The 22,371-nt window shown below is 43.8% G+C and overlaps 1 protein-coding gene across 2 annotated transcripts in view; it reads right to left on the bottom strand.

Moving 5' to 3' along the window:
- LOC144509624 (histone deacetylase 9) overlaps positions 1-22,371 on the bottom strand; it is a 728,394-nt gene that overhangs the window by 122,567 nt on the left and 583,456 nt on the right. For both annotated transcript variants that reach the window (XM_078238446.1, XM_078238445.1), the window contains 2 exons: positions 15,019-15,139; positions 9,869-9,918 (listed from right to left, as the gene is read on the bottom strand). In XM_078238446.1, the coding sequence (XP_078094572.1) occupies positions 9,869-9,918; positions 15,019-15,139 (171 nt within the window). The remainder of the gene's footprint in view (positions 1-9,868; positions 9,919-15,018; positions 15,140-22,371) is intronic.

Below are 22,371 nucleotides of genomic sequence, written 5' to 3'. Positions count from 1 at the left end.
ATTCATGGAGCATTTCAATTTGATTATTAGGTTCCATGAATTTACAGAGAAAGAAAAAATACGTATGCTAATCTGTGCTGCACGATGGCAGGATTTAACTATCACACGAGTATTTGGGTTATGAATGGGATGATGAGCCATTCAGAGATGGCCTGAGGGGTGAGATCTGAGCATTATTAAATGTTTCACCTCAGTGATAGTATATGGGAATTCTGGGATAGAAATTGGTCTTTGTTGCTCCCATTTTACGCCAGTATCTAGATTAGCCAGTGGCTGGGGAAACATAATGCTTGCATGAAAGGATCGATTCATCTTATGCCCCAACAATGCCTGATAAGAAAGTGATTGGAGCTGAAAACAGTCATTAGTTCCCTTTCAATAAGAAACAGCACTGACATATCAAGTTGATTTTATTTAAATGGGGGTGGGTGCATCATAAACAGGCATCCAGTAAACTGTACACTGTCTGAGCACAACTATGGGGCAGCACGGTGGCACAGTGGTTAGCACTGCTGCCTCACAGCTCCAGAGACCTGGTTTGATTCCCACCTTGGGTCACTGTCTGTGTGGAGTTTGCACATTCTCCCCATGTCTGCGTGGATTTCCTTCGGATGCTCCGGTTTCCTCCCACAGTCCAAAGATGTGTGGGTTAGGTGCATTGGTCATGCTAAATTGGACGCAGGTGAGGTCCCAGAGGATTGGAGGATAGCTAATGTGGTCCCGTTATTTAAGAAGGGTAGGAAGGATAACCCGGGTAATTATAGGCCGGTGAGCTTGACGTCCGTGGTGGGGAAGTTGTTGGAGAAGATTCTTAGAGATAGGATGTATGCGCATTTAGAAAGGAATAAACTCATTAACGATAGTCAGCATGGTTTTGTGAGAGGGAGGTCATGCCTCACTAACCTGGTGGAGTTTTTTGAAGAAGTGACCAAAATGGTTGACGAGGGAAGGGCCGTGGATGTCGTCTATATGGACTTTAGTAAAGCGTTTGACAAAGTCCCTCATGGTAGGCTGGTGAAAAAGGTTGGATCTCATGGGATAAAGGGGGAGGTGGCTAGATGGGTGGAGAACTGGCTTGGTCACAGAAGACAGAGGGTGGTAGTGGAAGGGTCTTTTTCCGGCTGGAGGCCTGTGACTAGTGGTGTTCCGCAGGGCTCTGTATTGGGACCTCTGCTGTTTGTGATTTATATAAATGATCTGGAAGAAGGTGTAACTGGGGTGATCAGTAAGTTTGCGGACGACACAAAATTGGCAGGACTTGCAGATAGTGAGGAACATTGTCAGAAGCTACAGAAGGATATAGATAGGCTGGAAATTTGGGCAAAGAAATGGCAGATGGAGTTCAATCCTGATAAATGCGAAGTGATGCATTTTGGTAGAAATAATGTAGGGAGGAGCTATATGATAAATGGCAGAACCATAAAGGGTGTAGATACGCAGAGGGACCTGGGTGTGCAAGTCCACAGATCCTTGAAAGTGACGTCACAGGTGGAGAAGGTGGTGAAGAAGGCATATGGCATGCTTGCCTTTATAGGACGGGGCATAGAGTATAAAAGTTGGGGTCTGATGTTGCAGATGTATAGAACGTTGGTTCGGCCGCATCTGGAATACTGCGTCCAGTTCTGGTCGCCACACTACCAGAAGGACGTGGAGGCTTTGGAGAGAGTACAGAGGATGGAGAGAGTACAGAGGAGGTTTACCAGGATGTTACCTGGTATGGAGGGGCTTAGTTATGAGGAGAGATTGGGTAAACTGGGGTTGTTCTCCCTGGAAAGACGGAGGATGAGGGGAGACTTAATAGAGGTGTATAAAATTATGAAAGGCATAGATAGGGTGAACGGTGGGAAGCTTTTCCCCAGGTCGGTGGTGACGTTCACGAGGGGTCATAGGTTCAAGGTGAAGGGGGGGAGGTTTAACACAGATATCAGACGGACATATTTTACACAGAGTGTGGTGGGGGCCTGGAATGCGCTGCCAGGCAAGGTGGTGGAGGCAGACACACTGGGAACGTTTAAGACTTATCTAGACAGCCATATGAACGGAGTGGGAATGGAGGGATACAAAAGAATGGTCTAGTTTGGACCAGGGAGCGGCGCGGGCTTGGAGGGCCGAAGGGCCTGTTCCTGTGCTGTATTGTTCTTTGTTCTTGTTCTAAATTGCCCCTTAGTGTCCCGGGATGTGTACGTAAGAGGGATTAGTAAATACGGGGGATTATAGGAATAGAGCCTGGTTGGGATTGTTGTCAGTGCAGATTCGATGGGCTGAATGGCCTCCTTCTGCGCTGTCGGGTTTCTATGGTTTTTGTGATTCTAACTAGGAAATGAACAGTATGCAAAATTTTACTCTTTCGTCAACACATGTCTTTAATTTACAGTTCTCTACTGCAGCTGCTGATTGCACTGTTAACTTCACTTTTCATTTCAAGAGTCTTGTCAGCAAACTATAAAAACCACAAAATATTGTGACATATTTTTGCTTTCCATTGGTCTAGACTTGTAATTAAAAATATTTTGTCTAAGTGGGTAGAGCAGCTGAGGTACTTGGGAGGGCACTGTCAGTAAATTTACTGAGTATGGATCTGCTGGGGGTAATAAGATGCAACATTTTATAGTCACGGGACTTTTTCTTGCTTCCTCAATGCATAGGGCTGAATTTTCACAGCCCTGCAGAGATGGGATTGGAGGCAGTGGTGCTCGGAACAAAGAGAGGAACCACGTCAGGGGATTTTCCTGATGCATTCTTGCCTCTGGGGAAATTTCTGGGTGCAGGCCAGCATCAGCTTCCTGCTCCACCAAGGTGGACAGGCACTTAAGATCCCACTTAGGGACCATTTTGCATTGACAGTTTTATTTTCCAACTGTCAGAGTGGTCTCCCTGCCTTGGCTGCCAGTTTGTCCAACACTGCTCCTGCAAAGACGCTTCCCCCCCACCCTGATGTCCCTACCAGCTTCAGGCCTCTTAATTGCTTGACTTCTCTGCTAGGCAACTGAGGGTACTTCCATGTTGAAGCACCCTCACACTTGCCTTCCTACCTCAGCTTTGCCCACCCCACCCAGTGAGGCTGTCAGCCACTGCAGGCCCACTGATTGATAATCTCACTTCTCTAATCCACCTGCAACCTTAATCAGACTCCTGGAACTCCCGGAGGCGATATTGTGATTGATATTCCTGCCATTGCCACTTCTACACTCTCAATCTGGAATTGAAACCGACATTGAGATTGCATCCTAACCCGGAAAATTAAACTCATTTGGCTGGATGTTTGTTGCTCGGATTGGGTTAGAACAGAGATGGGCAATAGAAAAAAATGGCACCAATGTCATGTCTCACAATATCCTGCCTCTGTCCCAACCCTCCCAATTTTCATGAGGACAGGAGTGAGGGGAGTGGAGAGTGAGAGAGTGAGGTTGTCCACATCCAAAATCGGATGCATTTAGGTAATTACACAGCCCCTTAAAAACTTGCTTTCTGAGGTATTAAAGTTTTGGCCAGGGGACAGCCATTGGAACCTGTGTGTAAAGCAGAACAGCTCCAACATTTTAGGAACAGGTTTGGGCATTGTGGAAAACATGACACTTTATTGAAAAAAGTGGAAAGTTTGCAGAAAATCTAATTCCACAGAAATGAAGTTTTAATAACATGAGTATTCCCCTTCTCAAACCCAGCTTCCAGTTTTCCAGCTACCTTGATCAATTTGAAGATTCAGATATTGTTTTTAATGCCATGCACAGATGGCAGTAACAGCAATGTAAGAAGTCTCACAACACTAGATTAAAGTCCAACAGGTTGATTTGGAATCACGAACTTTCGGACTTTAACCTGGTGTTGTGAAACTTCTTACTGTGCCCACCCAGTCCAACGCTGGCATCTCCACATCATGAGTAACAGCAATAGTTGCCAAGTTGGACCACAGATGGCCCACTTCCCTGGTGTGCCCACCTCCATTCCTGCACTTCTGGCCACTAACTGGCTGCCACTGCCAACCCCTCACCAACCAACCACCTTCACCAAAGCCGGTAATTTTGTCTGCTTTTCATCGGATTCACGACCAGAAAACGAACCCACTTCCCGAATCCTGCCTTCTCAGCCAAAATCCAGCCCGAAGTGTTAGAAATGGAAAATTAAGTTCTCTTCTATCTGGGGTATCCAGTATCCATATTAAGCACCCTCCTGACAGGTGAAAAGGAAGAAATTACTTTTTTTAAAAAAGTAATGCTGAATCTTTTCTTCTTGCACTCATCAGGACAATCGCAAGAATGTTAGAGAAAACAACAACTTTATATTATTTGAGAAGGTGGTGCTGATTGGTTGGCAAATGGATTCTGATTGGTCGAGGCGTTGCCATGGAGAATACACCAGTTAATGGTGACAGTTAACTTCCAAGTATTGTTTGAAAATTTAAATCAGATTGGACAAGGCTTTGCACTGAGGAATGAAGCAACGAGTGGCTATTAATTACTTTGATGAAAACTGTCGACAAATTATCTTTTTGCTGCAAAACTCAAATTCTGTTCTACCAAACAACTTTTTTAATAAGTTTTTTTCTCCTAGCAGATGTAGGAGAGTTAGAATCAGGCTTGCTCTATGCTGTCCAATAACATTCTTCAAGCACAACCTTAGAACAACCACCCCCATCATACCAGAAGCTTTCCATTTTTATACCACACATCCTTGTGGCCCTGCAGTGTGAGATTGCCAATAATTAGTGTCAGATTATGGACAGGTTTGTGCTATGGGTTCACTGAGAATTGGGCTGAGACTACTTAAACATATTTTACATAGAAATATTGCAGCTGGCAGGAGGAAGCTTTCATCTTATCATTCTGGACTTGATTCAAACCCGGACCCCTGATGTGAAATTCAGTGTCCAAATACATTGCATCACTCTGTCCATATGTGAGTCATCTTTGGCATTTAAATGGATGAGTTTCAATATCATTGTGGTAGAATTTAGCAGTGACTGAAGGCAAGTGTGATCATTAAATTCATCATAAATGTTTTTAACCTAGGTTGCAAGACATATGAATAAAGAACAAAGAAAAGTACAGCACAGAAACAGGCCCTTCGGCTGATCATGATGCCCTAACTAAAAAAAAAACTTCTGCCCTTACTCATTCATATCCCTCTATTTCCTCCCTATTCATGTATCTATTCACATCCTCTAGCAGCATATTCCAGGCACCCTCCACTCTGCGTGAAAAATGTCTGTGTTATTAAATGTTTATTTATTAGTCACAAGTAGTCTTACATTAACACTGCAATGACGTTACTGTGAAAATCCCCTAGTCGCCACACTCCAGCACCTGTTCGTACACTGAAGGAGGATTTGGCATGGCCAATTCATCTAACCTGCATATCTTTGGACTGTGGGAGGAAACCAGAGCATCCAAAGGAAACCCATGCAGACAAGGGGAGAATGTGCAAACTCCACACAGTCAATGATCCAAGCCGCGAATCGAACTCGGGTCCCTGGCTCTGTGAGGCAGCAGTGCTAACCACTGTGCTGCCCTCTGGTGTGGTGATCAGATCTGCATGCAATACTCCAAATGCAACCCAACCAAGCCTTTATATAGCTGCAACATGATTTCCCAACTGCTATACTCAATTCTGCGGCTGGTGAAGGCAAGCATACCATGTGCCTTCTTAATCACCTTGGCCACCTGTGTTATCACTTTTAGGGAACTGTGGACCTGCATGCCCAGATCCCTCTGTATGTTAATGTTCTTAAGGATTCTGCCATTTACAGTATAATTCATACCTAAATTTGATTCTCCAAAATGCATCACCTCGCATTTGTCCAGATTAAACTCCATCTGCCATTTCTGTGCCCAAGACTCCAATCTATCTATATCCTGTTGTATCCTCTGACAATCCTCGGCACTATCAGCAATTCCACCAATCTTTGTGTCATCCACAAACTTACTAATCAGACCATCCACATTTTCCTTCAGATCATTTATACATACTACAAACAACAGAGGTCCCAGCTCTGGTCCCTATGGAACACCACTAGTTACAGATCCCTTCCACCGCTACTCTGTCTTCTATAACCAAGCCAGTTCTGTATCCATCTAGCCAGCCCACCTGAATCCCATGTGATTTTAGTTTTTGTACAAGTCTGCCATGTGGGACCTTTACAAACGCCTTACTAAAGTCCATATAAACTACATCCACAGCCCTTTCCTCATCAATTATCTTTGTCAGCTCTTCGAAAAACTCAATCAAGTTGGTGAGACTTGACCTTCCCCGTACAAAACCATGCTGCCTGTCACTAACTAGTCCATTTTCCTTCAAATGTGCATATATCCTGTCCCTCGGTATCTCCTCCAAAAGCTTCCCACCTCTGATGTCAGGCTCAATGGCCTATAATTTGCTGGATTATCCCTGCTTCCTTTCTTAAACAAGGGAACAACATTGGCTATTCTCCAGTCCTGTGGTCAAAGAGGATGTGAAGATGTCTTAAGGCCCAAGCCATGTCTCCCCTTGCCTCCCGTAGCAACCTGGGATAGATCCCATCTGGCCCGGGAACTTGTTTATTTTAATACAAACTAGGATATTCAATACTTCCTCCTTTGATATATTGACATTCTCTAGAGCGTTCACACACCTATCCCTGACCTCAACATCCATCATGTCCTTCTCCTTGGTGAACACCGATGCAAAGTACTCATTAAGGATTTCACCCACTTCCTGTGATTCCACGCATATCTTCCCTCCATTATCCTTGAGCAGGCCTACTCTTTCTCTTGCTATCCTTTTGCTCCTAATATATGCGTAAAAAGCCTTGGGATTCCCTTTGACTCTGTTTGTGAAAGACATATGGTTTAGTAAAGCAGCAAAGTTAGTCGTTGCTTAATTTTATGAAAAAAAGCTTAAATTTTCCCTGCAGGATTTTTCTTTGATGAAGTTAAGCTCTGCTGTGTTTTAGTTTTAGAAAAAAATAATATTTTCATTTCAGAGTCCTACACCCTCAGACGGTTGGTCCCAATCCCAATTGGTGCCAATTTCTTGTTGCCAAGTTCAGAGACAGGCATATGGTGAATCCATTGCATCTATTCTTGCATAACTTTCATAAAGGAAATGCAATTAGCCATCAAGAAAGATTGTGGGTGGCATGGTGGACAGTGGTTAGCACTGCTGTCTCACAGCGCCAGGGACCTGCATTTGATTCCTGGCTTGGGTCACTGTCAGTGTGGAGTTTGCACATTATCACCGTGTCTACGTGCGTTTCCTCCGGGTGCTCTGGTTTCCTCCCACAGTCCAAGGAAGTGTGGGGGTTAGGTGGATTGGCCATGTTAAATTGCCCCTTAGTGTCAGGGTGACTAGCATGGGGTTATGGGGATAGGGCCTGTGTGGGATTGTGATCAATGCAGATTTGATGGGCCGAATGGCCTCCTTGTGCACTGGAGGACTCTATGGATTCTATGATTGTAATACAGAGCTGCAGCTTTCCTATCCCACGAGACATCTATTTTCAAACTGCGAGATCATTGGCATGGGGTGGGGTGAGCAAGGTTCTATCCACTTCTTTTAAATTGGCTACAACTTTGTAACTTTTCCTTTGAATCCCTGTGATTTTACTACTAATGGTTTAGTCTTGGATGTCGGAAATGCATCTTTCTGAGCCAAATGTCTCAGTAAGGACATTACTGTCAGAATGCAACGGGAATGACTCAGTTCATGTCAAAATTAATTTGAATGATCCAGTCACTCGTCAAAGAGATCCAGTGTTATTTCTCCACCAATTTTACCATCCTGTAGCTTTTAGGTACAATTTCAGTGAATTGCCCCAATTCAGATGATACAAGTCAACTGGTATTCTTTGATGTGTGCTGGGTATTCTCCAGGGCATCAGGAACGAAATCATCTTGTATAAAATCATATCCTGGTTGCAAACAGCATATTCCCCCAGCCAGCAGCTAATCTAGATATATTAACCCTAGCCAACCTAAGAGTCCATTTCTCATCCAGTGTCATGAGCCCGGCCCTTTTATATTTTTATGACCCTGTCAAAAAATAATATTTGCTGCCATTGGTGATGATTTGAATTGCCTCCTCTGAGCTGTGCAAATGGAGAAAAAGGTCTGTTATCAATTTTGCTAAGCGTGCCTAGAGGATTGTGGATTGTTTCAGGTCCAAGTTATAGATGACAACAAACGCTACAAAGCCTTTTGAAGCAGGGCAGCTGATGATGGTATTGTCATAAAATCTGGCTTGTTCCTTTTTGCAGCACTATTTGCACCCGTCAAGGAGATTAGAGGCTATGATTATTGAAAAGAATTGATACTTTTATTGCCAAGATCAGCTAACATGCAAACTAAACTGCAGCATCAGTTGTTTGCCGCTTTCTCCTGTATGCAAGTGTATTAGTTTAACTACATCTACACATCCACGGAGTGTTTTTTATTCTACACTCATATTAAATAAAAGTTGTCAATAACAAAGAAATACCTGAAAATGTGGAACAATGGAATAGAAACAGAAAATGTTCAAAACATCCATCAGGTCCATCAGCACCAGGTAATGAATCTCAGCCTGACTTTTCACTTTCCAGATGCTGGGAAGTTCACTCTGTATTTCCAACATTCACTAAGTTTATTCACATAGCATCATAGAATAGTTACAGCACAGAGGGAGGCCATTCAGCCGTTCAGATCCAGGCCAACTCTCTGCAAGAGGAATTCAGCTAGTCCCATTCCCCTGCCCTTTCCTTGCATGCCATACTTTTCATTTTTAAAGAGTTGAATCAATAATGGGTGCAGCTATTGCAAAGACGTTCCGTGTACCAGCCCTATTTTCAAAGACACATTTGGACAAATTGTTTTGCAGCTGCAACGGCTTTTGAAGGTTTTTGCTCCTTAAAATTATGCAATGGGCTCTGCTTCAGTATAGTTTGCAACCTCTAATCTAGAAATTAGGGCAGTTATAATTTTTGGCATCAGCAATCACTCCACAAATATTCAGGCCAGCAACTAATAGGACTCAAAGCCACAGGCATTGGCATGAGTTGAAGTGGTCGTAAATTGCTAGAGTAGTGGCAATAGTGAATCATTCCAGCCACAGAACGATTGAGGAGACTTGCTGCAATTACTGATGCACATTCTTAATCGTACAATGTGAAGTTTGCAACACAACTATACAATGGCTTTCCCATTCATTTATATATATTTTGCTATATCTTCCATCTCCACACAGGACAGTCATTACACAAGGTATACTTGAGGGCTTGTATTATTTCCTGCAGCATGTCCCTTTGCAGCTTATCATAGACTGCTTTATTGTCCGTAGTAATTTTTTGGGGAGGGGGGAATGTCTGGAAGTCAAACTTAAAATTCCAGAAGAGTTTTATATCTTTTACTTCAGGATGAGTCACTAAGAGCTTTCTTTTTATTGCTGTTGTAAGATATATCACAAGACAAATATTTCCACTAGTTTGTAAATCATCAGTGCAGTGACTGCCACTTCCTGTTTGGTGTATGGTGAGGTCAGCCTCCAGTTCTATTAAAGGGTGGGGGGGAGGGGGGGATCTTTGGAAAGCAGAGCTTTATGACATGTTTTTGAGTTAACGTTGTATTGCTAAGGCTCCTTAAGGTTGAATGTGGGAGGATATTTGTAAAGAGTAGTAGAAAAGACAGCAGAACATGTCACACAGAGGGTGCACAAGTGATGTCTTTTCCATCTGGGGTTAAATATTCGAGAACATTGTTTCAGTGACTCACTGAACAACCAGTGTTTTGCTTAAGAATAGTTAAGGGAATTCTCCAGCTGTCAGACTTTAATGAAAGCCTGACTAAGACTTAATACAGTGCACAGAATTTTTTTTTCCAAACCAACATATAGAATGAACAGCAACAAAAGTTATACTTACTCCAAGACCCCCACAAGGGAGAGCAGTGAAGAAATTTTGCGTGACAAATCCTAGATGAAGAAGGAAAAAAGTAAGTAGAGTCTTAATTATTGCGAGTTCAGAATTGCATTCTTTAGAGTTTAGAAGCCAAGTTCCATGTCATAAACAGAGGAAACTTGGTGGAACAGCATGGAGTACAGAAAACATTCAAGTCTGCACAACCTTACAAGATGTTCATTTCAAGGTTGAGCTAATGTGGAATATTTTCTGTTCATTTCGCAGATGCCTATTACACATTGGTTTATGTCCCAAGATCAGCACACATGGGGATTTAAAATTAAAATTTTCTCCCTTCCTTGCTTAAAAGTGCTGACTTATGGTAACACAGGCTAGACTTTCCTTTGATTGGCGTATTAGCTGCAAGATAGAAATTTGAACTATCACTTTGTTGGACCAACTTTCCTGGGTCAAACTGGTTAAATATTTAATTGCCAACACCAGGATCAAGCCAACACAGCAAGACCTGCAGCATCTGAAGAGATGGAGAGGTTTGAAAGAAGGCTGAAGTGTCCCAAAGTGAGGGAGTAAAAAATTATTTTAGATATCAGTCTGGTCTGACGTCTAAATCATAGGGCCTCTACAGAGGTAGTCAAGAGGCTATTTCTAGACTTTGTCCTTTTGCGTGTATCAACTTAAGAGGCTCAACACTTTGAATTCAGAGATCCATGACCCTTTCCTTGATGATCCTGGCACTAGAGGCCATGGCAGGAACATTGCAGTCTGCCCCAAATTCTGAATTTGCCTCATTAACTACCATTGTCATGTCCAATTGTGGGTGGCATAATGGAGGAAAATACAGCCAGAGAGTTCATATAGACTCCAAGTACCCTGCAAAGCAACTGTAATCAGTGGACATTCAGGTGATTCTTGAGGAATAAAATAGATGTACAGCTGCTCACATCAAACAGTTTGAAGGGATAATTTTTTAAATATGTATTTTCATTGGAACTTTTTCCTATTTTTAACAAACAACGCAACAAACCCTCAAGGATTGGTACAGTGCAGCATAATCATTTTTCTACATACTCACAAAGAAAGTTTGGATCATTCATTATTCATTACAAACAGCACCTTCAAAGATACAGTGAAGGGGTCTTTCAGAGATTGGGGGAAAACAGGATAATAAGATAAAGTCATGAGTACATAGTATAACAGTGGACAGCCTCGCTTGCAGGATACTAGAGACAGAGCCAGGATATTCCAAGTAGCTACTGCCATTGTGTATTCAGTGAAGGAATAGGATTTGACACAGGGATAGAAAAGATTCTCGCACCACACTTAGACATGCACCAAAGCACATTTCCCATCTCCAGGTATATCGGGGCACCATTGATCCAAAACATGTCCTTTCCCAGGACATGTGCTCTGTCTGTACCTTTCAGGGGTCTGTAAGAGATTATTTGACTTCAAAATAACAAAACCATGTGACACTAACAGTTCTAAGGGGTTTTCCTCGCCAGTTGTGAGGACTCGGGTCATACCTGCAATGTCCACCACCCACCCACCACTCCGCAATGGCGCTACTCACATTAGCCATGAAAATGCAAGGATTATATGAAGAAAAGGCAGATAAATATCACATAGCCCTAGTGCCATACAACTTACCCAGCATACCCAAGCTTTTTAAGAATATTAAACCACTAGGATTCAATTTTGTCACAGGACTGCAAGCAATGCAGGTAGTCCTCCATGCCACCTTGCACTCCTGGTATAATGAGGATCAAATCTTTGTCTTAAATCTGGAGTAATTAAAGGAACATGCTGAGGGATGCATTTAATTATAAACAAATGCCCGGTTTTCAAAGGATAACAGGCAAAATTCACCTCAGTGCTCATATACTAGATCAACATGATAAATAACATTACAAAAAGGAACTAGAATGATAAGGGGTAAAGAACAGGATTAGCGATGAACTGCAGATTATGACTCCAAATTATTGTCATCTATGATTTTAGAGAGGCCAAAGCCTTAGTAGGATTGTTGAACAGTCTTTTGGATCTGTCAGATGTCACCCTCAGGGTTGCAGGATAAATCATGGCAAAGTGCATTCAGATAGCTTTCAGATGCTTTCCAGCTTGATCAAAACTTTCATGACTGAAGCTATGAAAACGCATGATTACCAGCCAGGGGTCAGACCTCGAAAACACAATACGATGTGCCCCTTCAAGATTAATATGCCCAGCTTTTGTGTCAAGATAAAGAAAATGTGTGTAAAGGTGTTGGCTCACCAGTTTAGGGAAAACACAACTCATTTATTTGCAGGTTAAACTCTACAGAGGCTTGCAGCCTCGTGGCTGCAATCAGCTCCCTCGCTGATTCTGAGTGCAGAAGTCCATGCTTACCATGGTGGTGATCCCCCATTCTGCTCCCCAGGTCATGTGACCTTTACTCTGCAGATTGATCCTTAAAAGGACAATCACCATAACATGGTAGCAAGTTCTCAAAAATTTAGCCAAGAGCGCGCCCTCAACTCCTACTGGAAAGCCAGTCACACGGACACTCCTTCTCCAGTTGCAGCTCCCCAGATTAAGCAGGATATCTGACATACCATTTAGCTGATTTTCCAAGGATTGAAAGTGGATCTGAACTAAGGATGCTGCATTCTTGACAATAAGGTTTCTTTCCTCTACTTCATCAAGCTTGCTTCTTATTGATAGTCTGCCATTCAGCAATATAAGCACTGAAATTCTGTGCCAGAAGGCCGTGTTCGTCATCTATAACTTTAATCATACTGGCAGTCATCATCTACGATGATGTTGCCAGGTTGAGAGCCCACTCACTGAACAAATCGCCATATTGATGGCTCGGTTCACCCCGGCTGCCTCCAACTACTTCTTTCCATCAAGGATTTTCATGACTTTATTCAGCACTTTGTCCCAATACCGAACCAGAACTCTTCCAGGGATATTGTACGGAGTTTTCACTCCAAGATCAGTTACTTATGAGCTGTGCATCAGGATAAATAAAATGATTAAAAGATGGCCACCCATTAGACTTGGTGCTTGATTTCTGAGAGATCCTATGTATGCTTAGAACATAAGAACTAGGAGCAGGAGTAGGCCATCTGGTCCCTTGAGTTTGCTTCAGTCTATGCAAAGACTTAATTTTAGGATATTTCTGCCTATGCAATTACATTTAAATGCTAGACTGTAGGGGTTAACTAACACTGCTAACTTGATTACATTTTAAAGCTAACATGACTACATTTTAAAACTCAGAAGGCATGCTGGGTTAGCTAGAACTTGATTGCATTCCTGAAGAGTATGCAGCAGACAAACAGCAGCAGCTGCAAAGCTTGTTTCTCTAGACATACATGATGTGGAGATCTCTGGACAGAGACAGCCTGCAAAGGACATTTACAATAATGAGATAAGAATTGAAATATAGATTGTAACTGTGTGTTCAGTTTTCAGTTTGTTTTCAAGAACCAATTCAGTCCAGTACAGTACAGGGACTGGCTTGCTTAGAAACCAGTCTCCAAGTAAGCCTTTCTTTTTCTTTTTACTGCTTCTGTCATGTTAAATTTCTTAAGTTCTGTTCAATTAAAGAAAACCATTTTAAAATTTGTACCAAGTGTTGTCCCCTTGTCTATTCGCATGAATGAATGGACCTACAATTTCCTTTCACTAAAATTAACAGGAAAATTTGTCAAGCTGTTTAATGGCTGGTTGATTCCAATATTGCCCATTTCCACTATTGCCTTAAATTAAAATTATCCCCAATTGCTTTTGGAAGTATTTAATGTATTATGGATTTACCTCGGGCAGGATTTTCCAGCCGTTCCTGCCAGCAGGAAGTTCCGGTCCTGCTGACAGTAAGCCTCCACCACAGGTTCCCCGGTCCTGGAAGGTGTGAACATCGTGGCAGGACTGGAAGTTCTCGCCACCAGCCGATAGCGTGCTGCCTCTGCCATTGCAAAATATGCTGTGGGGCAGGGGAGGGGGTGGAAAATCCTGCCTCTAATCTTTTCCCTACAATTTTCAATTTTGACATATACCTACACTTTATGCTTGGGCCTTCCAACCTGATTTCTAAAGTTAAATAATAAAACCTGCCTTTCTCACTCCTTATTGCTTAACTAAATTACACAAAAATACTTTGTTTATTCTAGGAATTTGGACAATGCAGTCAAGGCAGCATTTGTTGTCCAGCATTGGTTCCCCGAAGGGCATTAAGAGACGACCACACGGTGTGGGACTGGCGTCATGTATAGGCCAAACCGGGTCAGGGTAGCAGGTTCCTTTCTCTGAAGGACATTGATAACCCAGTTGGGTTATTTCCTTTTAACTAGATTCCCTCATGCTATGCATCATTCCACACACTTCTTTTGGTGTTCCTACAGTGACTCTGTTTTTTGCAAGTCTTGTATCAAAGAAAGACATAAATATACATCCAGGAAAGAATTACAAGTGAAAATACACATCCTCTCAGTCTGTAGTGAAATCTGTTAGACAGCTGATCTAATACATCGACTGCAGTACTATTGTAGCAATTGGGTCATAAAAATAATGAAAAGGCAAGCATCTTGAGTATAGATTTGTACAGTATTTTTAAGTGAAGATTTTCATCCACTCCACCCGGACCAGATGGGACAGTGTGATCTGTCAATTACCATCCCATTCTCATAGTGCACCAATACTTGTCATTTGACCAGGATCCTGAGATGTGTGGAGTTCCATTAAGCATGCACCACACATCTGACCCAGATGTTGAGTGGCCTGAACAGTGATCATTAAAAGGACCATTGTCGGTCTCTCAGAAAAAAGTCCTGGAAAAGGCTTAGAATTTTTATTTTGAGTGGATAGCAGGTGCCCTGGGCTCACAAATAAATTCTATCCCATTGCCGACCTTCTCGAGACCCTCTGTATGGATTGTTCTGGATACCTACAGGGGGAGAATCTTCAAGCTTCAGGTGCTGGCTTAACAGGATGGGCACACATTTTGCTGGAACTTATACCGCTGGCCAAAATGGCAACAAATTATAAAAGAACAATTCAAAATTTGGATAAATATGTTGGGAAAAGTAACAATTTGCCACAATTCTTGCTGAGGGCTTTAAGCTGACTGATGTATATTATGTGCTGTTGTCAGTTGAGAAGTCTCTACAAACCTAACAGCTTCCTTGTGTCCAGTTTTTGCCTGTTGAAGATGTTGGTGCCAAAGAGCAGCGAATGATATTCAGAGTGAACCATCTGTATCTCCTCCAAAGTGGCTTTTCGACCTTGGATTCGCTAAAGGAAGAAAGCAGTAAAACACAGTCGCTCAGAAACCTGTATAATTTTATTAACAATTATCACTCTTACAGAGAACTTTATTAAAGACACCTTGACCTATAAATTAATCTGATATCACAAAAGCTGCCTGCAATTTTGTAGCAAATGGCCTTGTTATGCTTTAATCATATTATGACATATTACCAATCACAACAACTAGGTTGCATAGGATGAGCATGACTTCTATTTTTAACATGGAATTATAGAATCTACAGTGCAGAAGGAGGCCATTTGGCCCATCGAATCTGCACCAATAACAGTCCCACCCAGGCCCTATTCCTGTAACCGCACACATTTACCCTCTTGATTCCCGTGACACTGAGGGACAATTTATCATGGCCAATCAACTTAACTCGCACATCTTTGGACTGTGGGAGGAAACTGGAGCACCCGGAGGAAACCCACGCAGACATGGGGAGAACGTGCAAACTCCACACAGACAGTGACCCAATCCAGGAATCGAATCCGGGTCCCTGGCGCTGTGAGGCAGCAGTGCTAACCACTGTGCCACCATGCCGCCCAACATGAGTGACTAAACTGAACAACACACACTGGTGGTAATTGTAACCTAATGCACGAGGCAGGAAACCCATGCTTTTTTTTGTAAAGATGTCATTATGCAAACACTTGCTTTTCATCTTGCCCAGTATCACTCTCAACTGAATTCAATAAAGAGTAAAATCGAGTGTGGTATTGAATCAGTGCTCCACCTGACTCTGTTAGCTTCCCAACAGGCAAGATAAGTTCAGATCAAGCTCTTTGAGTCATAACTATGTTATGAAATTGGACTCCGTCATATAAACATGGTGATATCCACTTTGGGGGGGTGGGGGCAGTTGGGGTGGTGGTTGGTGTTGTAAGGCGGGTGGACAAGAGGTACTGGGTCATTGGATTCTGTCGTGCCTGATTTCTGGGCGCAAAATAAAGAAATAGAGAAGCATAGAATGGTGACAGCACAGAAGGAGGCCATTTGGCCCATTGTGTCTTTTATAGTTCTCTGTCAGAGTAACTCACCTAGACCTGGACCCTGAAAACCTTTTCCCTTCAAATAATTGTCCAATTGTATTTTAAAAGCCACAATTGAATCTGCTTCCACCATACTCAGGCAGTGCGTTCTAGATCCTAACCACAAGTTGCATTAAAGAGTATTTCTCATGTTGCAGTTCTTCTTTTGTCAATCACCTTGATTTGGTACCCTCCGGTTCTTGAACCTTCTGCCAACAGGGACAGTTTTTCCCTGTCTATTCGGTCCAGACACGACATGATTTTGAACACCTGTATAAAATCTCCTCTTAACTTTCTCTTCTGCAAGGAAATCAATCCCAAGTTCTTCAATCTTTTCTCTAACTGAAGTGTTTCATCCCTGGAATTATTCTCATGAATCTTTTCTGTACCCTCTCTAAAGCCTTCACATCCTTCCTCAAGTGTGAATTCCAGAACTGGAAACAATACTCCAATTGAAGCCAAAGCAGTGTTTATACAGGTTTATCACAACCTCCTTGCATTTGTACTTGATGCCCCTATTTATAAAATCCAGAAACCTGTATGCTTTATTAAAGGCTTTCCCAACTTGTCCTGCTACTTGCAAGGATTTGTGCACATTCATCCCTAGGTTTCTCTGACCCCCCCCCCCCCCCCTTAGAATTGTATCCTTCATTTTGTATGGTCTCTCCATAGTATTCCTACAAAAAATGGATCACTGCACACTTCCCTGCATCATCTGTCACTTGTCAGCCATTTCCACCAGCATGCCTAGGGGAGGTATTTTCCCATTTTGAGAATAAGTCCCATAGCTGGAGTAGGAACATGGGGTGTTTTCCACTGCAGTGGCTGGTGGTCAAACACGTCAAATCTTCCGGCTCCAACCTGGCGTTTCACGGTGCACTCAGTGGCGGGGAAGGCCTGGATGGCATGTAATCCACTTTCGCATTCTGGTGCCATATTGAAAAGGTGCCCAACTTCACTGACCTCCTATTGAAGAAGAAAGGTGGACCTCCTGAAAATTAAGATAGATCTCTGAGAACACTTGGAGACTGGAAGATAGACCTCCTGAGAAAGAAGGTGGATCTTCTGGAATATTCTGAGGCTGGAAGAGGGGCCATCTCCAGGACACCCAATCTGGAAGATCCATCTATAGATGCTCCCCTGACTCACTGCTGTGGTGTTCCGGTGTCCGGTGTTGCAGAGGGCCTCCACCCTGAACTCCAGAGGCAGCCCCAGGCATTGCTCAAATGAGTCCTGACATCTGCAGGCCGTGTTGTATGAACGTGTTTCATGTTGGCATGTTTTCCCACCGGCACCGCAGAGAATCTGGTGTGGGGGGGGTTCAGGCCTTCATCCGCATTCCATTAACGGGATACCAATGGGGTTCACTCAGGCCTAAATCGAGTTTCCTGACCCGACATAGTGAGCACAAGCCAGAGGATCGTGCTGTAAATTCATGCCAGCGTGAAATTGATTTTAGGTCCTCCCACCATATCCTCTCGCTGTTTCCACCATTGAACAGCGGGGGGTTAGGAGAATTCTGCCTTAGGTCTTCTTGAAGTGTATCACTATCCTCCTCACAATTTACAATACTTCCAAGTTTTGAGTCATCTGCAAATTTTGACATTGCCTTGTATAACCAAGCATCAATCATTAATGTATGTCAGGAAACACAGTGATCCTAATACCAACACTTCGGAACGCCATGATCTACCTTCCTCTGTTCTGATAAATGACTGTTCAGCACTATTCTCTCTTTCCTGTCTCTCAGTCGACTTTGTATCCAAATTCCCAGCCCTATTTATTCCATGGGTTTTAACTTTGCTGATAAGCCTGTTATGTGGCACACAATCAAATGCTCATTTGGAGGTCCATGTACGCTGGTCAGCTCCCTCTGTTGCCTCATTATACAACTCAGTCAGATTAGTCAAACATAATTTGTCCCTTAACAAATTCATGTTGACTTTTCTAAATTAATCTCCATTTGTCCAAGCGACTGTTAATTTTGTCCTAAATTATTGGCCCATAACTTGCAAGCTCCAAGGTAGTGTTCTGGGGAATCCTCCTACCCTCCACCCCAGAGTTCTTAGCAAAGGATTGCAGGGCAATTGCCCAGGAAGTTCAAATGTCCAATGGGCAATTGCCCTGCACTGGTGATCATCTAAAAATGTAATTTAAATTGCAAACTTGGAATAGTTCCAACTGTCCTGCAGCAATATTTATAGAGAAAAAGTCAGAGGAATTTAAATCACTTCCTGTTGCTTTACTCTGGCCTTTTTCTAACAAAAGTGGGTGTCGTCTCCTTGCGTCAACTCTATAGCTCCTGACAGAAAGCCTCAGGACTACACTGCACTGGACAGTTCTCAGCCTGAGTCAGAAGGTTGGGTGAGGAAGGATGAACAGAATTTTCAGGTGAGAAACTAGGAGCAGAATGGCATTCTGACACTGATTGCCACTCCGTAGAAGTAGCCCCATAGCCCCGCACATTTACCACTGCTAATCCATCTAACCTACACATCTTTGGACACTAAGGAACAATTTAGCATGACCAATCCACCTAACCTGCACATCTTTGGACTGTGGGAGGAAACCCATGCAGGTACAGAGAGAATGCAAAAACTCCACACACACCGTCACCCAAAGCTGGAATTGAATTTAGGTCCCTGGCACTATGAAGCAGCAATCCGCCCAATTTAATACCTCCTATACAGTGTTTCAACAACAATCACTTTGGCTATGACTTAGGCAGCTTTCTTGGTAGAGATGTACGCAAAGTGCTAATTTAATACCTCAGTCATTGAAAAGATGCCCGTTCACTGGTTTGGAGAAAACACAACTCGTTTATTCACAGGTCACAATCACACAGAGGCTTTCAGCCTCGTGGCTGCAACCAGCTCCTGAGATGACTTGAGTACAGAAGCACGTGCTTACTCAGATGATTCCCCCACCCTGCTCCCCGATTGGCTCATTTGACCCTCACTCTGCAGATAGATCCTTAAAGGGGCAATCACCACATCTTTCCCCTCCCTTCATGCAAATGTCAATACTCAATTACAGTCACAGATGATTCAACATTTAGGACATGAATTCAGTCAATCATGCGTCAAATCTTTCAGGGGATTTCCAAATCCTTGTGGAGCAGTGTAACTCCTCTGTCTGGGGCGCTTCCACAGGATTGCTGCCAGCCAAAACCACAATGACAGATGGCTCTTCAGGCACAGGTATTTCAGTTCTGTATTTCCATGGAGACGTCGGTTGTGCCTGCCACAGGAGGACCAGGTACTTCAGTACTAAAACAGTCGGCAACATTTGATAATGGCACTTTTCTTCCTGATGACAAAACTGGCTGCTGCAGCATCTCTCTTTTTCTCAAATGATCTATGTGCTTTCAGACGATCCTTCCTTCTACGTCCACTAGATAAAACAAGGGTCCAGTTTTAGAGACAATGATTCCAGGGAACCATCTCAACCCACGACCAACTTTTCACAGCGTCATCCACCATAAATGACCGAGTTGACTGACATGAATCATGACTTGCCTTCTGACTGCTTTGGCTGTCCTCTATGCTCCCCGGCAAATTTGGAAACACGAGGCTCAATCTTGGTCTGTGATGACGGTTCATTAACAACTCTGCTGGTGGGACTCCCGTTGCTGCATGTGGAGTGGTTTGGTAGCCCAGAAGGAAACATGAGATTCTGGTCTCCAGGGTTCCTCCTGACTGCTTCTTTACGCCAGAACTAAGTTTTGGTTGGACAACTCACTCAGCTAGTCCATTAGATGCTGGGTGGTAAGGCACAGTTATAATGTGGTTGTAGTGAAGTTCTGAAATTCAGCATTGTGAATACTGTTCCATTGTCAGACACGATGACTTCAGGTATTCTGAGGGTGGAAAACATTGGTATCGGCCGGGATTCTCCCAAAAAGAAACCTAAGTTTCCAAAGTGCAGGACAACGGGAGTAATTCCCACGATTTTTTTGAAACGTACTTACCAGAGTGAATCTCCAATACTCTGAGCACTGCAAAGTGCCACAGTGGGATGCACTCTGGAGAGTAGGGGGTGGGGCGTATTCCTGTCCAAGAGGCTGGTAGCCCAGTGCTGAGAGGCTGCTGCGTATGTGCCGAACCGTCAGCACAGAGATCAGCGCATGCGCAGTGGCCTCCCATTGCCGGCCTTCAATTGCTGGCCAGCCCCACAACTCCCCTGATCACTGGCCCTCCGAGCCCCTCCCATCCCCACCTCCTGATTGTTGGCGTCCTGGACCTCCCTGGGCCAACCTCGATCTCCACACCCTCTACCAGGCCTGAGCCCCCCCCCCACCCCCTCTCCCGGGCAACCCTAAGCCACCTCCCCCACCAAAGGCCAGCCCTGAGAGCTCTCACTCCCTTCTTCCCCCACCAATCCTCTTGTAGAGTGGCAGCAGGTTCCTCCCACCACGATCACCCACCCAAAAGCTCCTGCCCCTTCTGGCCCCACCCACTTGACACGGCCCGGTGGGCAGTGCCAGGGTGTCAAGATGGCACTGCTAGGCTGGCATTGCTCAAGGGGCAGCCCCCTTACCCCCGACCACCCTGGGGGGGCCTCAATGGCCTCTGTTCCTTCCAATGAGGTCAGGTGCCTGTTCCCCATTAGTGGGGAGCAGTCGTAAATGCTGCTGGAGGGAAGCACTCTGGAGGGAGACGTTAGCAGGCTGGAGAAAACTGTTCCGGGCCCGCTAATCATATTGAAAAGCTGATTTCAATATGACAATCAGCTCCATGCTGATGTCCAGTGCGGAGCAGATTACGCTCAGAAACATGGCCTGGGAGACACGTGGAGGCCCGGGCACCCAATATGAATCCCGCAAAACGGCCGCTGCTGATGCCTGCTAGCCCGCTGCGCTGCTCGAGTAGTGCAGCGGGCTGGGAGAATCCCGGCCATAATCTTTCAATGGTAGTGTGCAATGTAGGAGACTTCACCTCAAAAATGTCTGTCCACTTGGTGGGCATCAACAATAAGCAGAAACATTGTGCCCATGAATGGACCAACATAATCTATATGAACTCGTACCCATAGCCAGCCATGGCCAAGGGTGCAGTCGGGCTGCAGCAGGCAACCTTTGTTGCAACTGGCACTGTTCAGAGTACTTGTCTAGGCTCTCGATGTCGGCATTAATACCAGACCACCACATATAACTTTTGGCGAGATCTTTATCTTTAAGATGTCCAGATGAACACTATGTCATTCCATTAGAAGTGGCTCTTTGCCTGGCACAGGGATGATGACTCTTGCTCCCTAGAGTGTGATGTCACCCTGGCAACTCAATTCATCGTTGCTTTAATTTCTTCAGAAACTGGCTCATTGGCCCAACCTGTATCTTGTGTCTCATTTTGGACAGAGATAAATCCCGACTAGTCCAGTCTGTGATTTGCTTTGCTGAGATTGACAATGTGTTCAAAAATTCAATGCCATGACAATTTACCGTGATACTGGAGTACCTGTAACACTTTCCTGTAAAGGTCGGCTGCATTCAAATTTGCTATGTGTGTTCCAGGGTGCTTGAATGTATATTCGTAGATGGACAGAAATAACGCCCAATGTTGAATTCTTGCCAATGCGATAGTGGAATAGCCTTGTCTTCTTTAAAAAGACCCAAGAGAAATGATGGTAACGTGCTTACCATACAAGTACTGGAGGAATTTCTTGACACCAAAAACTATTGATAATCCTTTCTCAATTTGTGAGTAGCCTTTTTTGGCCTCTGAGAAAGTTCTTGAGACATAGTTTACTAGCCTTTCAGATCCAGCATCCATGTCATGGGACAACACTGCACCAATGCCATATGGAGAGGTGTCATAGGTCAACACCAATTCCTTAAACGGGTCAAAATGTACCAACAAGTTTGAAGAATGCAGCAAATGTTCTAATCTGTTGAAAGCTTCTTTTGGAGGAGTCTTGCAAAACCAACTGATTTTCTTTAGCAGAATGTGTGAAGGGGCCAATAACGTTAACAAGTTTGGTGAAAAAAACACCCACAGCAATTTATCATTCCCAAAAATAACTTGAGCTCAGGTGTGTTTTGGGGGGCTGGTGTCTCCTTTATGGTCTTGACCTTGTCTTCCCTGGTGTGTAATCCTTGTGTATCTACACACTATCCCAGGTAGGTTACCTCTGGCTTGAAAAGTACATTTCTCCTTCTTGAGGTGAACTCCAGCGTCTTGAAATCT

Source organism: Mustelus asterias, chromosome 2 (assembly GCF_964213995.1).
Source record: "Mustelus asterias chromosome 2, sMusAst1.hap1.1, whole genome shotgun sequence".
NCBI classification, from domain to species: Eukaryota; Metazoa; Chordata; class Chondrichthyes; order Carcharhiniformes; family Triakidae; genus Mustelus; species Mustelus asterias.
Note: the sequence above shows the minus strand (reverse complement) of the source record. Positions and strands in the feature narration are given on the sequence as shown.